The 17,563-nt window shown below is 41.9% G+C and overlaps 1 protein-coding gene across 1 annotated transcript in view; it reads right to left on the minus strand.

Moving 5' to 3' along the window:
• Positions 1-1,752: 1,752 nt before the first annotated feature.
• Positions 1,753-17,563, minus strand: part of NDOR1 (NADPH dependent diflavin oxidoreductase 1) — a 32,735-nt gene continuing 16,924 nt past the window's right edge. The window contains exons 9-15 of the mRNA XM_089675130.1: positions 16,612-16,832; positions 16,007-16,114; positions 14,583-14,697; positions 9,381-9,524; positions 9,176-9,294; positions 8,287-8,381; positions 1,753-4,857 (exon numbers count right to left, since the gene is read on the minus strand). Coding sequence (XP_089531256.1) covers positions 4,713-4,857; positions 8,287-8,381; positions 9,176-9,294; positions 9,381-9,524; positions 14,583-14,697; positions 16,007-16,114; positions 16,612-16,832 — 947 coding nt within the window. The 3' untranslated portion in view covers positions 1,753-4,712. The remainder of the gene's footprint in view (positions 4,858-8,286; positions 8,382-9,175; positions 9,295-9,380; positions 9,525-14,582; positions 14,698-16,006; positions 16,115-16,611; positions 16,833-17,563) is intronic.

Here is a 17,563-nt window from a genome sequence, read left to right on the forward strand (position 1 = left end):
TGAGGTCGGCTGAAATAGGGTTTTTTGGGGGGGGGGGGGTTGGGCGGGGGGGAGGCAGGGGGTGCGTTTGAGGTCGGCTGAGATATTTTTTTTTTTTGGGGGTGGAGGCCAATGTTGAGGCCAGGGCTGCAGATTTTAAAATCGTCTGAGATAGGTTTGTTTTGGGGGTGTGGGGAGTGGGGCGGGGGTGGTGAGGCCGGAAGTGTGGATTTTGAGGTCGGCTGAGATATTTTTTTTTGGGGGGTGGGGAGAGTTGGTGGTGAGCCCGGTGGTGCAGATTTTGAGGTCGGCTGAGGTAGGTTTTCTTTGGGGTGGGGGGAGTGGGGCGGGGGTGGCGAAGCCGGGGGTGTAGAATTTGAGGTCGGCTGAGATAGGTTTTTTTCTTTTGGGGTGGGGAGTGTGGGGGGGTGAGGCCGGGGGTGTGGATTTTTTGGCTGGCTGATATTTTTTTTTTCGGGGGGGGGGGGGTTGGGGGGAGTGGTTGCTAATCCATCTCATTTTTCTTTCGTCTTCCGTTTTCTTATTTATTACATCCTCTCTTTTTTCCATTTGGTTTCCTTTACCCCCCCATTTAACATCCATGACTTTACACTATTCACCTGACAACAATGGTCAATCACTGGTTAATTGATCAATTAGACTCACGTTTCCTATATATTCACCCGTTCATCCACCTCCCCCTGCTTGAAAAAGGAGTGCACTTCCTCCTTCCACGGCCAGTGCATGCTCCGAAACGCGTTGCAGTGCACCCTGGGATCTGACGTTATCACGGCCACGCCGCCGCTACGTTCCAGCGTGCGTTCCATCCGGCTCTGAGGGAGGACGTGCACGCCGGCCGGCCTCACCGCTGTTCCCCTCCAGCCACCATGCTGTTCCAGCCGAGAGCTGCCCTCCCCACATCGCAGAGAGATGACGGCTCTTCACCCGGGTTACCACCCCACCGATAACTAGTTAACCACGGGTTTTAAGCTTATGATTACTTCACACATGTGAGTGTTTCTACATTTAGACTTGAATTAAAAGACTTATTGCACTTAGAGGCGCTTCTCTCCTTTTTCTCTGTTATTATCTTATGATTTGATTTTTTAGTACTGTTATGTTGGTATAATTCCATCACCCATAGACGTGATTTTACTGCACTTACTGTTGCTCTCATATTAGCGCTCCCACAACAATTTTTCTATATAAGTTTCTCTTACTGTTACTGGATATACTGCGCTGTATATCCATTTATTTGCTATTCTTTGAGGTGTTGAGGATTTACCTTTATATGCTAGCTGCTCCTTTTAGAAATTAATACATTGCGCTCACATTATTTCTTTATTAAAAAAATACAAGGTTTTAAAAACCTTTAATAGCCATTGCTAAAGCTTTCCATATACTGTTTGAATTTCAGTTGCTTCCTGATTGGCTTAGTGACTGCCCATGACACTACCTTACCGCACCACATCCTTTGAGTAAAAAATTGAAGGATCTGGATAAAACATTTACAGCTGAACAGTGACTGCATCCAATGAAATAATATACAGATACTATTTGGGTGTTCTGACCAGTGTCAGAATACATTAGGAGCAGCGGGAGATTATTTTATCCGCACGGTATAGCTTGGATGGAGGAACCTGTTACATTTTTCTTTTGTTCAGCCCACAAGTGTATAGTCAGCTTAAAGTTATTTACACTGTCCATCTGATTGGCTCCCCAAGCTTTGTGGAGGATAATAATGGCACCTTAGAAAAAAGAAGGAGATTAGGGTAATAAAATATGGCATTTATTAACATAAGGATAACAGTAAATCATAGATTTTTTTTATTTCATCATCATAAGATTTAATTCACAGTGCAGTAATAGGCCCTGATGTAAAGGAATCTGTCAGAGCAGAAATGTTGGAATCCATATTTCTGCCTTGGCTTTAACAATGCAAGCCTGAGGTTGTCATCTCATTTCTGCTTCATTTATCCAGAATAAGCATACAGCCAGTGAACAGGACCTCAACCAGTATGGGTAATCCAGATAAGTGGTTCCATACGTTGTAAAGGAAGCAAAAGACTTATAGACTTGGAGCCTGTCCTCTGAAACAATTTAAAAATAAGTTGATATATTATGCGACTAAAAATATATAGATACCTGACTGTCACACCTACAGTTGTGTTCAAAATAATAGCAGTCAGACATCACTAACCTGATCAATCACTGTTTTTGGTAGAAATGATATTTCTACATGGCAAATAATTTACTAGCAGGTGTAGTAGAGTAATAGAAATCCAACAGACCCAACAGTCATGACATGCATGCTGCTGATTCTGTGTAATTGAATCACTAATTGAAAGGGGCATGTTCAAAATAATAGCAGTGTGGAGTTCTATTAGTGAGGTCATTCATTCTTTGAAAAACAGGTGGCAATTATTGCCCTTATTTAAGGAAGGAAGGCAGCAAATGTTGTACATGCTGGTTACAGTGCATTTCTCTCTGAAATTCTGAGGAAAATGGGTCGTTCCAGACATTGCTCAGAAGAACAGCGTACCTTGATTAAAAAGTTGATTAGAAACATATAAAGAAGTGCAGAAAATAATAGGCTGCTCAGCTAAAATGATCGCAAATGCTTTAAAATGGCAACCAAAACCTGAAAGATGCGGAAGAAAGCGAAAAACTAAAATTCGAATGGATAGAAGAATAGCCAAAATGGCAAGGACTCAGCCAACAATCAGCTCTAGAAAGATCAAAGAAGGTGTAAAGTTACCAGTGAGTACTGTTACAATTAGAAGACGCCTATGTGAAGCCAAGCTATCTGCAAGAAGCCCCCGCAAAGTCCCACTGTTGAAAAAAAGACATGCTGAAGAGGTTACAATTTGCCAAAGAGCACACTGAATGGCCTAAAGAGAAATGGCGCAACATTTTGTGGACTGATGAAAGTAAGATTGTTCTTTTTGGGTCTAGTGGCCGGAGACAGTTTGTCAGACGACCCCCAAACACTGAATTCAAGCCACAGTACACTGTGAAGACAGTGAAGCATGGTTGTGCAAGCATCATGATATGGGGATGTTTCTCATACTACGGTGTTGGGCCTATTTATCGCATACCAGGGATCATGGATCAGTTTGAATACATTAGAATACTTGAAGAGGTCATACTGCCTTATGCTGAAGAGGAAATGCCCTTGAAATGGGTGTTCCAACAATACAACGACCCCAAACACACCAGTAAACGTGCAACATCTTGGTTCCAGACCAACAAGATTGACGTTATGGAGTGGCCAGCCCAATCCTCGGATCTTAATCCAATAGAAAACTTGTGGGGTGACATAAAAAATGCAGTTTCTGAGGCAAAACCAAGAAATAGAAAAGAACTGTGGAATGTAGTCCAATCATCCTGGGCTGGAATACCTGTTCACAGGTGCCAGAAGTTGGTTGACTCCATGCAACACAGATGTACAGCAGTTCTCAGAAACAGTGCTTATACAACGAAATATTAATTAAGTGATTCAAAGGAAAGCAAAATCTTCAAACATTTTTCAGTTTATATAGTGAATGTTTGAGTTTGTAAAGAAGAATACAAACACTGCTATTTTTTTGAACAGTCTAATATTCACTTTTCTTCAATTTTTTTAGAGGAACAACACAAATTTGATATATTTTTCTTCATGTTTTGATTTGGAATAGAATGTGTAGTGTTCTTAATGCATTTGTGTGTATGGAAATAAAAGCTATTAGAAGGATTTTGAGCTTTATTCACTTTTTTCAACACGCTGCTATTATTTTGAACACAACTGTATATCAGCATGGTTGATCTCCTATTCCAAAACCAACTGAGTTCAGCTGTTTCCAGTGAGGGAGCTTTTGTAAAACTTTAGGGGAAAGACCTTTTCTATTTCGGTATGACTGTCACTTCTGCATAAAGCCATCTCCGAAATACATGGTTTAACGGGTTTGGTGGAATGGCCTGTACAAAGCCCTGACTTTAACATCGATTGTGAGACGACACCTGTACTTGACCTTACAAATTGGCTTAAATTTCCACAGACACACACTCCAACATCCTTGTAGAAAGCCTTTCCAGAAGAGTGGAGGCTGCACCAAGTTTTGTAAAAGGATGTCTAATAAGCTCATATAGATGTGATGGTAAGTTTTCCACAACCTTTGGGCCATATAGTGTATATCTAATTCCCATAGGCAAACTCTAGAATCTTGAGGAACATTTTTCCAGAAGAGTGGAGGCTGTTTTAGTCACAACAGTGGTTTCAGTTTAATGCCTAGGGTACGGGAATAGGATGTCTTAAAAGCTTATATGAGTTGGATGGTCAGGGATCCACAAACAATTGGCCGTAAAGTATATATAAAAATAAAACTTGAGGGCAGGTCACAAATATGCCCTATAGAAGATCCCAACTTCACCCTTATCCACATGAAGTTCCAGTTTAACAGTTGCACCATCTGGGCCTAGCTGGGAAGTTAGGTGAGGAGATCTCACTACCGGAGTCCATGAGATATATAAGAAGCCAGTTGACGATTGAGCCCAGTTGACAAATGAGCCTCTCAGTGTCTAACAATAAATAAACTATCACTCTAAGGCCAGAATGTAGAACCTGCAATAGATGACTCAAGGATAGGACAGAACGCTTCCTTCATTGACCTCACATTGTCCTTTCCTTGTTCAGCATTTCCTGAATGATATAAGGTAATAGATCTTAGAGTTCCAGTAAGGATGCAGAAAGTGCTCTAAGACCAAGTCTCTGCCTGGTAACGACCACTTTTCTCCAGCATGATCAGATACTGTTCAGCCTCCTCCGAGGACATGGTGCCCTCCTTCTGGAAGACTTCTTTCAGAGCATCTGTCACTTGTGTTGGCATTGATTTAGCGTTTCTAAGAGAGAGAGAGAAATAATGATTAGCATAGGACCACCTTAAAGATTTTCTCCTGTTGTTATCAAACCTATTTCAATAAGTCAAAATATACAAATATCTTCAAATATTTAAAGAGATATTTAAGGCAAGAACTAACTAAGCTTAAAACTGCTCCCAGCCCCCTTCCAACTCTTATACTAACTACCCTGTAGAAAGAGGATGCTTATACTCACCTCTGGTCAGGGAGCTCTGGTCCGGTCATGTGATTTCCCCAGCAGCTGGCCTTAGGGGAGAGAGCACTGACAATGGATGGAATGCCTGGGCATTCCTATAGGCTTACTATGGGGCGTCTGTTTTTGGCTGTCCCTCCTCCCCTGAAGCTAGTTGCTGGGAGCTGATCACGTGACCAGACTGGAGCGCCCTGACCACAGGTAAGTATAAGCATCTTCCTTCTACAGGGTAGTTAGTATAGGTGTCAGAAGGGAGGCGGGAGCAGTTTTAAGCCATGGTGCAGAGATATCAGTACTTCTGCACGCGTTCTGCAATGGCAAAACTAAATAAATTGTTCTCTATGTGCCCTGTTCACTTCACAACAATAGCATCACATGCAGATTTTTTTCAGCAGAGGAATCTGCAACATGTATAAAACTTATTAAAGAATGCATGACAACGGATGTCTCTGAAAGTGAAATCTGCCCATCAGTTTTTCTGCACGTATGGTGTGAATGAGGGCTTAAGCTTTGTCTTAAGCAGACCTCAAGTCAAAAAATAAAAGATTTTTACAAAACAGACATTGACCTGTCCCATGATCCAGCAGTGTCCTCACCACAACCTGTTTCACCGGCCGTCCTCTCTCCCCAGTGCTGGCATCTTCAGTGTGGGCACCCGGCTGTGACAGCTTGTGGCTACATAGCCAGGTGCCCACTGCGCATGTGCAAGTAGTGCTGCACCTTGTGAATGGTCCTGTCATGCGTCCCAGAAGACTACGGGGAGGAAGGACAACTTCCACTTCCGATCGCCTAGTCAACCGCAGTGGAAGTGGGAGAGGGTACCTATCAGAACTGGGTACCGGCTCCCCAAAGGTGCCAATCCGTAACGGGGAGAGGGAGATGAGGACTTAAGCAGAACGTCCCTTTTTGGGTGGAACTCCGCTTTAACCTCTTGGCGCCGGCGCTTCCCAGCCCTTTAAGAGTTTCAGAAGCGGGAAGGCGGGGTTTTAGGGTCATGTGACCGCTGTGATTAGTCATCACAGCAGTCTCATGAACCGAAAAGGTCCCGATCGAAAGCGGAGATAGGGACCTTTCCGAGAGTAGCGGACATATGTGCTGGGAGCACGCAGGGCGTGCGCTCTCACCCCATATGTATTTTTTAATTGTATGCAAATATGCGGCCGCTCGGCGTCAAGGCCCAGACGCCGAAAGGCTGCATATTTGCATGCAATTGGCGTCAAGGGGTTAAGTTCCAGCCTGGAATTCTACTTGAACAATAAATGTGTGGTTCAATCCTTGGCATAAAAATATATTTAAAAAATATATGCTGGACTTTGAACCACTGCTTGTGCATAAACTATACCTTAGTAACAGGTATAGAACAAAAGAAAAACATGGAGTGTATCAGGGTGCCAGATCACTTCCAAAAGAATAGGTAATATTTGGTGCCACGTCCTAATTATAATAGTCAAAAATTGAAGGGAAAGAAACAGGGGAAAGGTTGCAACTGGACTTTAAAGACACAGAAATTTCAATCACATATTGGTAAAATTATTTGTACTTTATTATGACAAAAAGTCATGAAAAAACATCTTGCAGTTTAAAAGATCATAGTTATACTATTCCCGCAGACAATGTCCCACAGCCCACCATGTACAAGGAACACATTAGAGATGTAAAAACCACCAGATGGATCCTATAGGGGGGGATGAGAGACATTAAGCCGCAGGAAAATGGCCCAACATGTTTCGCGACAATGGTCGCTTCTTCAGGGGCTTAATAGTAAAATCTAAAAGAAATATACATAAACTGAATATATCAAACTACAACATGTGAATACAAGAAAAAAGCAAAATCATACATTAACATAATATGAATTTATATGATATCAATATACACCATGCAGCAGCAAAACCCTCCATGTATAAGGGGTAGGCCTCCTCTGGGGGCCTACCCCTTATACATGTTGGGGTTTTGCTGCTGCAGGGTGCATTTTGAGATTTCTGTGCCTTTAAAGTCCATTTGGAACCTTTCCCCCATTTCTTTCCCTTCAATTTTCTACCAACAGGTGTATCATGAGATAATAATGTGTGAGCACAGGGGAGTTGATGTACTATTTATGCATTTGTCATATTGACAAACTTGGGGCTTGTGGCTATTTGCTTGCTAATTCATCTCAGATGATGTTGACTCTAGTATAATGTGTTTTTATAAACAAAGGTTTTTTAGTATAGGGATCATTTTGTGATCTGAATAAAAGTTATATATTTTTAAATGTATTATATGTTAATTAGGTATAGTTTATGAACAAGCAGTTGTTCGAAGTGCAACATATATTTTTTCCTAGTATAAAACCACCCAAAACATAATGCAGTTCTAAAACAGCAATCTGCTCAGAAACAACAAATCAGTTTGGCCAGATCACTGTCTGATTTGTCTAGTCCTGCTCATCTGATGGATTCCTACTTATTTTATATTAGAGAAAATACAGCAGGATGAATGAGACTTCAAGGGGGTTGAACTAGGAACAATGGAGCTGCTAAGATGAAAAAGAATCCAGTCTTGCAAACACATTTTGACAAAAAAAGGGAATATCTATTTGTGTGACTGTGCTTTAAATATGTAAAATATTTTGCATTAAAAAATCTTCAAAATGTATTTAAACATAAGCTTAGAGAAAACCTGTCACCAAGTTTGAAAAAAAAGCACACAAAAAAATCAAGTATTTTAAATGCTTGTTTTTAGTGTTTTTTTCTTTACAAAAATGTTTTATTCACGATGTGCCTTAGAACTTGCTAGAAAAATTGTCATCTCCAGGAAGAGTCAATTTTCCTAGCACAGCCCCTCCTTCCTTGCATGCCACAGCCTTCCCCTTTTCATGGAGTGTCTAATTACTTTCTGTGCTGTCCCAGCTCCTTCGTCCCATACTTCCATACATAATCTTTTATGAAATTGCTGAAGGAAAAGGTAAAGGAAATAATATAGTGTGACAGCTCTGACTGCTGGGGCTGCTGACAACACGTGCAAGATGGTGGCATTCAGCAGTAACCTCGGAGGTTTTGGATGTCTACACAAGGGAGGTTTTGAAGATAAATAACATGCATAAAATTGTCATTTATCCTTAGAGGAAGATTTTTGTTGATTTAGTCTGGTGACAGGGTTTTTTTTAAAGAAAATAAACGTAAACTAAAGTTGACATTTTTTTCTTTTATCAATAACTGCAGATATAAAGCTCTCACCCGGCGAGGTAGAAGTAGGCTTGTTTTGTATTGATCAGGTCCCAAACATATGCTGCATTTTCCCTAATTCGATGTTGGACATAAATCTTATCCTCCTGTGTGAATAAATTGGGAAACGAACAACAAATATGAAAGAGAATGGACAAATGTAAGATATTAGCACATTTTATCTCCCTCCAGATGGGATAATAAATAATTATTATTATTATACAGGATTTATATAGTGTCAACAGTTTGCTCAGCACTTTACAATATAACGGGAGACAATACAGCAACAATACAGTTCAATACAAGAGGGATAGGAGGGCCCTGCTCCTTGGAGCTTACTATGCTGATCAAAGAGGAAAAAACGAAATTGAGTACTCACAGCTTTCCTTTTGAATATATCAGTGACACATTATCAAAAGAAGCCCTAAAGTGCCGTCATTCTGCCGCACCACTAAGCATGAAGCAGAGCCTGCACAGGTAGCAAGCAAAAATGGCTGCCCTCAGCTACAAATGAGTACAGCCAATCAATCCTTCAATGTACCTGTGCCCAGGCTATGGACAAAAAATGATTTACATATTCATGCATGTACTGTGAAGAATAATTTTCCTGACCGCTTATAGCTACACAGGTGAATGAGGGTTTGTTTTAAGAATGGGTAGACACTAATGTCCATAGCCTGGCACAGACACATCAGGAAAGGAAAAGAAAAGAAGAGAAATCTCCACAATGACAGCAAAAAAAAAAAAAATCTGTGCCATACTAGTGAAAAGGAATTAAATTCAGAGATGTAATCACAAAAGACCTCATAGGAAAAGAAGAAAAAACTGTTTGTTTAAAGCATAACTCCCAGATGACAATGAGAATTTTAGCAGATAAATGGCTCATTGGGACTACACTGACCTGGTCACGACTGAATGCTGTGAACAGCGTCAGGATTCCTCTCTTCTCCAGATCTGTCCATTCTCCATGGAAATAGAAATCTTTGTTCTTCCCTCTGCAGCCAAAGAACAAACAGCTGCCTGCAAGGCACCAAAATGATAAACTTATTTTTTTTCAGAAGGGGGTGGTGCTGGTGTACCTCTCATCAGATGGAACAGTCACAGACCTGTCTTTTTAAGAGCTGCCCTTTCTTCAATGGCGGCGTGGAAGGGGGCTACTCCGGTTCCAGGTCCCACCATTATCATCGGGGTGTCTGGGTCGCTTGGGAACTTTAAACTACCTTTTTTAACCCAAAGGGGGATCCGTACTCCTGAGCAAGAGGAACAGTGCTATGCATAAGATAACTGAAAAATATGTATTGGTTATTCAGTCATAAAACTCACAAATAAACAGGAGTACTTGGTGAGGAGAGAATCAATGACAAAACACCCTTTCCTCTGGAGGAGTTTACAGTCTTGTGTTCTTATTATAGTCAAGCAGGGGCTAAGGATAATATGGGTGAAAGCAGATTAATCTGCCAGCACATTTTATGGAAGGAAACCCATGCTAACAATGAGTAGCATATTGTCCCTACTAGGAAAAAAATCATGGATCCCTGTGCTGCAAGGCCACAGAACTAACTCTCACCCATGGCCTCTATCCCTGCCCTAGGCCTAAGTTCTCTATACTATTAAATGAAACACACATATTTTTGGGTTAAGCCATTATTGTATTTCAACAAAACCTAGCAGATCCCAGGACAAGCAGGAAAAATCTAAATCTTGTTTTTTTTACGCTTTGACAGCAGAAAATTCCTTACACTATATAACTTGTTTTTAGGAAGACATCCTGTCCTTTCTGAAAAGGATTAACTCTTCCCCACACTATGCAAACCTAAAAAAAAATGTTTGGTTGGAGTTACTTTTTAAAGTAGAAGTCCAGGCTTTTCTTATCTATGCCTAAACTTGCTCACATCCTCTTCACACTCCTATTTCTAACTACCGTGGAGATGCTTACAAATCCTGTATACCGGTTTGATCATGTGATCTCCCCAGCGGCTGGCCTCAGGGGACAGGAGAGATTGCCCTCCTTTTACAGGGTAGATAAAAGGGGGGTGGGAGCAGGTTTAAGCGTAGTTAGGAAAAGCCTCGAATTCCAATTTAAGGGGTCAGCAAATGCAGAGATTTTGTTGTAATGCTAGATGATGATGCAGACTTAAGCCTGGTACACACATTGAGAATGTCAGACAAATGATTATCTGTTTTTTCTTGCATGCTAGTCTCATATCATAAATGAAGAGGTTACTTAAAAATTTTCGTACAACAGAATACAACTTCGGATAAAATGTAATGTGTTGTATTGTATTTTAATGTATCCTTTCATTTCTGAGCATGTGTGGTCTTGCTCTTCCGATTCTGTTCAAATGAATACTGTACAAAAAAACGAAAATTGTACCATATGAAAAAAATGTAGTGTTTGCCCCTTCTAATAATTTCAGACAAAAGCTGTGTACTAACAATCAGATTATCGTACGATCGCTTCAAAAGCGGTATTTTTCGCCCTATTTTTTGATCGTGTGTACTAGGCTTTAACCTGACAAGTTTCTTCTGTCCCTGGGACTCTGTTAGTGAGATCTCTGCTCCAAGTTCCTGGGTCTGCACACCTGCTGTGGCCATTATGAGGGGCTTCCACCACCCCTGATGAACTTCTTTTTATTTTAAATTATGGAGAATGTAAAAGAAGTAGCTGAAGCACCCCATTGTGGAGAAGGACATCTAAACCTCCCAGGTGGACAGGACCAGAGGTATGAATTAAGACAGTAAGGTACAGAACAGAGTGCAGTCACCATCAGTTAGTAGGGACAGAAGTCCTCCTGCACCGAAAGGAAGTCTACCTACTGAAAGCTGCCAACACTTCAACTGGTACCCAAACAGTGTGTAAAATAATCATAAATAGTGCAGCGCTTAAATCAATACTAAGTGCAATTCAAAAAAAATGTGCTCACATACAAACGTGTCAATATTATACAAATGATATTAAATATATTAAATAAATAAATAAAATGTATCTTGAATATATAGTGCCACTCAAAATAATCTCTTAACAATACTGCCCACACAATAAAACAGTAATACAAGCCCCCTTCAAAGGAGGATAATCAAACAGTGCTTAAGTGCAATAAACTGACCACACTTCAAATACCACTCAAATAATCAAACAAAATGTCCATGAAGTATTCAATAGGTGATATAAAATTCATGCAATGTGCTGATAGTGCTTGTACTCCGTGAGCGTGTCCACACTCTTCACCTACTAAGGCTAAATTGCCTCCTCACCTCCTCCAAGTGACCCCCAGGGGCTAAACAGCTTTCAGGATCACCCTGGATCCCTATTCCTGAAGACAAGTACCTCTCCTCATGATGTGGATCTCTTAAGGGACTCCCATTGCTCCAGACCGGAAGCTTCTGAAGAATAATCTCTCACCAACCCAGTGAGCCAAAAAAGAATCCTCTAAGTCAGCAGTTCTCAACCTGTGGGTCGCAACCCCTTTGGGGGTCGAACAACCCTTTCACAGGGGTCTCCTAAGACCATCGGAAAACACATATTTCCAATGGTCTTAGGAACCGAGACACCGCTCCTATATCAGTCTCCAGGCAGGTCCGCCCACATGCAGATACGTCCACATTTCCCTGGACGCGATGTGTGCGCGGGATGACATGCCGCCCCTGTCATCTGGCCACATCCCCGGGATCACTCAACAGCTCCGCCTCCTTGCCAGTGATTGGCCACCGGAACTGTAGCTCAGGAGAGGCACACAGGCAACCAATCACCGGCGAGGAGGAGGAGCCGAGCAGCAGCGCAAAGATCAAAGAGGATCGAGCGAGGAAGCGGCCGGAGAAGGAAGACAGCTGACAGGTAAGTGTCTGTAGCGTGCAGATGGTGCTGCTGCAGCCAGGTATGCTGGCTGTAGATGGGAGAGGGAGGGAGCAAGCCCAGGCTGGAGCAGGAGTCAGCAAGGTAAGTATCATTGGTGTCAGTAGGAGGAATAGTGCCGCATCATTGGTGTCACTAATACCAATGATGGGGCACTATTCCTCCCACTGACACCAATGATGGGGCACTATTTCCTCCCCCCCCACTGACACCAACGATGGGGAACTACTCCTCCCCCCACTGACACCAACGATGGGGCACTATTCCTTCCCCCACTGACACCAACGATGGGGCACTACCCCCCCCCCCCCCCACTGACACCAATGATGGGGCACAATTCCCCCGCACACTAGTATCAATGATGGGGCACTATTCCCCCCCCACTGACACCAATGATTGGGCACTATTCCTCCCACACTGACACCAATGATGGGGCACTATTCCTCCCACTGACACCAACAATGTGGCACTATTCCTCCCACTGATACCAATGATGGGATACTATTCCTCCCACTGATACCAACGATGGGACACTATTCCTCCCACTGACATCAGTGATGTGGCACTACTCCTCTCACTGACACCAATGATGTGGCACTACTCCTCCCACTGCAAAATTACAGTTATGAAGTAGCAACGAAAATAATTTTATGGTTGGGGGTCACCACAACATGAGGAACTGTATTAAAGGGTCGCGGCATTAGGAAGGTTGAGAACCACTGCGCTAAGTGTAGTATTATTTTCACCAAGACTCTTTTTATTGCCAATAAAAGAAAAACCCACTCACATGTTCCCGCAGTCCTCCTTCCTCACCAATGTGTGGGTGTACTGCATGTATAGGAACTTCCTGGGTATACCAAGATGGCGGCTGGCGGCGGAAGTGGGTCACCGTGCACTGGAAGCTGCATAATAGCGTACCTACGCGTTATGTCACAGGCTACTCGTGAATAACCCGAGGAAGTCACGAGTAGCTTGTGACGTAACGCGTAGGTACGCTATTACGCAGCTTCCGGTGCGCGGTGACGCACTTCTGGCGCCAGCCGCCATCTTGGTATACCCAGGAAGTTCCTATACATGCAATACACCCACACATTGGTGAGGAAGGAGGACTGCGGGATCATGTGAGTGGGTTTTTCTTTTACTGGCAATAAAAAGAGTCTTGGTGAAAATAATACTACACGTAGAGGATTCTTTTTTGGCTCACTGGGTTGGTGAGCGATTATTCTTCAGAAGCTTCCGGTCTGGAGCAACGGGAGTCCCTTAAGAGATCCACATCGTGAGGAGAGGTACTTGTCTTCAGGAATAGGGATCCAGGGTGATCCTGAAAGCTGTTTAGCCCCTGGGGGTCACTTGGAGGAGGTGAGGAGGCAATTTAGCCTTAGTAGGTGAAAAGTGTGGACACGCTCACGGAGTACAAGCACTATCAGCACATTGCATGAATTTTATATCACCTATTGAATACTTCATGGACATTTTGTTTGATTATTTGAGTGGTATTTGAAGTGTGGTCACTTTATTGCACTTAAGCACTGTTTGATTATCCTCCTTTGAAGGGGGCTTGTATTATTGTTTTATTGTGTGGGCACTATTAAGAGATTATTTTGAGTGGCACTATATATTCAAGATATATTTTATTTATTTATTTAATATATTTAATATCATTTGTATAATATTGACACGTTTGTATGTGAGCACATTTTTTTTTTAATTGCATTTAGCATTGATTTAAGCGCTGCACTATTTATGATTATTTTACCATCAGTTAGTGAATCCACCCACCTCAGCTGCAGATCGATGTGCTGAGTGATCTTGCCCATATAGTACTGATAAGCACATCTGCTTCATCAGTCCTCCTTTACTGGTACTTAGTGATAAAGTACCCTTCTTAAGTTGGTGGTCAGTGACAAAACACTGCTGTCACCTTTAGGCGGTGGATCAAGTCACTGAACATTGCAGATCTGTGTGTCAAGTGATGGTGACTAATAATAAGTACCAATGCAAACATGCAGATCTCACAAATTTCTGGCAAAAATGCTATCACCATGTTGCTGGGGAAAATATAAATGTTATGCTGTGTCCCTGGAAACATGCTGGCAAAGAGTGCTGTTGATGCAAAACAAGGCCACTGTCAACCTTAGTGGATCATTTGAACACTAACTTTATATTTTTGGTGCCAAAATTATACAGTTACTGTTGGACAGTGAATTGACCTACCAACCAATGGTGACTGCAATGTTTCTGGCACCAAACATTTAATCCTGTTCATTGAACAAGCACACTTTTTAGTGTATATATAAAGGTGATCATATACTGTCATCTGAAGAGTGAATATACTCAATTTAAATAATAGTTTTCAATAACCAAGCTACTCGTGCATTATTTTTTAAAAGAGTACACAAATTTGAACTCCAAATTAAAGAAAAGTAATTTTCTCCCATTCAGGAAGTGAATTTACCACCGCTGGGATTGAGAGAAGCCAACCATGTTGAGCACAGGCCTCGACGAGGTTCTTGTAATCTGGTTCTATACTGAACTACAGCCATCAGGATTTGCAATCTGTCTGGATGGGCCTTTACAAAGCAGAACAATACAACATATCACCAACATGTAACATAACTGAAAAGAATCAGAACACAAGGAGAACAAATCACGCAACATGCACAGAACATGTTTGGATACCATACACCACTGATTACCAATCGTGATCAAAAGCAGAGGTTTCCAATAAAGATCCAAAATTACATTTCACTTTTATTTTGTTACATCATTACCAATCAGTCTTTTAAATGTTTGCCAATAATGTACAATATATTAAACCTGTTGTAGCACACTGTTTTCACAGGAGGAAAGCAGGACTTGGAATTTTCCCTGAGGTAGAGTGATAATATTTAATACTTTTCACCAGCTTCTCTTCTGTTCTTTTGCCAGCCTGTTCTTTCCCACTGTAATATGATGTTGCAACTTCCTATTCCTCATAAAGTGGCAATGTACAATATAAAATACACTGATGAATATATAGAATAATAAGCCAAGAAGAAGAAAGGGAAAAATCATATGGAAAATTATTATTACACTCAAAATGTGTACTAAATGAAATGGAAATACACCACAGTTATCTCTATAGCAAACCTGTGCTTTGCCTATTTAGGTAAAATTGGGCAGATTTGGTTTAACACTGACAATTCCCAGCACCATACACTTATCCTTTCTTACTTTCCTGGTGCTCCAACCAATTGGGAGCAAAAGAGATACCCAGTATTTTTGAGTATGGACTCACCCATGTGACAACGCTGGGCCAGTGAAAACTTAATATTAGAGTCCAAAGCCCTGTGTGAGCTATAATTCCAGTAACTGCAGTTCACACAGGCCTTTCATTTTGCTCCCAGCAGCTTAACAAAATTTCAGGGTAGGAAAAGGAAGGGAAGTATCTACGACCATGAACTTATAGCAGAAGGGTCCACTCAAATCTTCTGATTAATAGCTGTGTTTAGTGGCTGACAAGCAGCTGATTGCAGCCTTTCATTGAAAATCTGAGCGATGGCCATCTTGGGATGGATCAGGAGATTGGTTGATATGTCTGTCATATTTTCAGATCCTTCAATTTCCTGACTGGACACCAGAGTTCTAAGTACTATGTACTTTGGTGTTTATTCATAACTAAGCAACAGTAATGAATGGCATGTTTACTATCTCTTCAGTTTATGACTGAACACTGAAGTGCTCTGTACTGAGCACATCCATGTTCAGTGATAGTGAGTGGGGGATTGCAGAGGAGAAGGATAATAAGGACTTTGTGTCCTCAATCTCTTTCTCCCTTTCAAAAGATCTCAACTTATCCATCAACATCAATGCTCACAATGCAATGCATGCGGTTCTCACCTGTAAGGAGGAGGCAATGGAGAAAGCCCTGGGACGGATGCGAGGAATGAGGTCCAGGAGGTAGTCAACTGGAATGTTGCAGGTGGTGTGTGGGAAATCCACCAGGACCTGGTAGATCACAGAAGGGTTAGTATCAGACCCACTATCAATAGTGACACTCATTTATTTCAGTTATTTTGTTATTGGTTTGAATAAATTTGCAAATATTTTCAAAAATCAGGGCAAACAAATCTACAGCTGCTAGTAATTCTGTCCAGCTAGTCTTGTGATGTACACACATTTTTCCCACTACACAGCCAGACAGTCAGCATACATAAGCAATACATCTTCCTGGTTCACTAATCCAGCTTCCTGCATCACCTTGTGGATAGGCAGGGAGCTGGAGTTCCAATTGAAAGGATTACTTCATAGCTGTCTGAGACAGGCTGGTTCAGAGTTATTAATAATCAACCTGTCAAAAACACCTTTCCCCCACCCCCTGACTTTTTTAACATTACAATGCCTGCAAAATTTCAATTGCTCAAATAAGCCAGCTAATGAATCCCCACACAGCCCGTATCCCTGAGGGGTAGAATTTAAGAGGCTTGGCAAAAAACTAAGCATACTTCCAGGGTGGTGCGCCGGGGCCGGTTGCAATAGGTATACAATTCATCTTGCCCAGCAGAAGAGCTGAATTCCTGTAGCTTTTCCCTCTCTTGTTCATCCATTGAGAAGTAGGAAAGCAGCTGAAAGAAGGAGCGGCGAGGTACACAGCAGATATCCAGATACCTTTCCACTAGATAGCGCACTGTGCATGGCTGGGGTAACTGTGGGGGAAGTGGAGTGTCTGCAAGACATCAGAAGAATACACTGCAATAAGTACACAAACTAATTTGTATTTAATTACCTACTAATAACACAAAACACTGCTCATAACTATTGGGGAGCATAGCAAGAACGACTTGTGAAAAGAATTAGAATTTTACATATATTTGTATGCAATGTATGAAAGTGAAACCTTTGTTTTCATTTTTAGGGTTCTATTTGCTAGTTACAGCCAGTTACCCAGCTGTATACACTTTTCCTTGACTAGTTACAGGCTAAGTGCTGTCCTTTTGTTTTTCCTCTATATATGCGAGGTCGGTGCTGGCAATGTGAATGAGGTTCTCCACAGAATTTCTGGTTTTGTACTTCATAATAGCTGTCGTCTGATAGCTAACATCTTGGAATAGAGCTGGCGCTCCTCCAAATTCCTAAGCCGGCCATACCTGGTTTGAAACTTGGCCCGATCAGCAGGGAGCGGACGAATTTCAATACATCTATGGGCAGTACAGAAGTTGATCTACCTACTGACTTCTGTACAACCAGCCTGTTGGATTTTTCCTGGAAGTCTTCCTGCCGCCAGAACACAACAGCTCAGCGGGAAAGGATTCCCCCATCCACATTGAGTGTGCAGATGGGGAAATAGAGTCATTTATTTTCGTTCAACTCGCTGGCTGAACGAAAACAAGTGATTCATATATTGCCTAGCTAAGGCTCCAATCTGTGCACACACACACACAGTATTTGGCTGGATAG

The sequence above is a fragment of the Staurois parvus genome, unplaced genomic scaffold (assembly GCF_062004578.1).
Source record: "Staurois parvus isolate SC_StPar_1 unplaced genomic scaffold, SC_StPar_1.0 ptg000154l, whole genome shotgun sequence".
Taxonomy (NCBI): Eukaryota; Metazoa; Chordata; class Amphibia; order Anura; family Ranidae; genus Staurois; species Staurois parvus.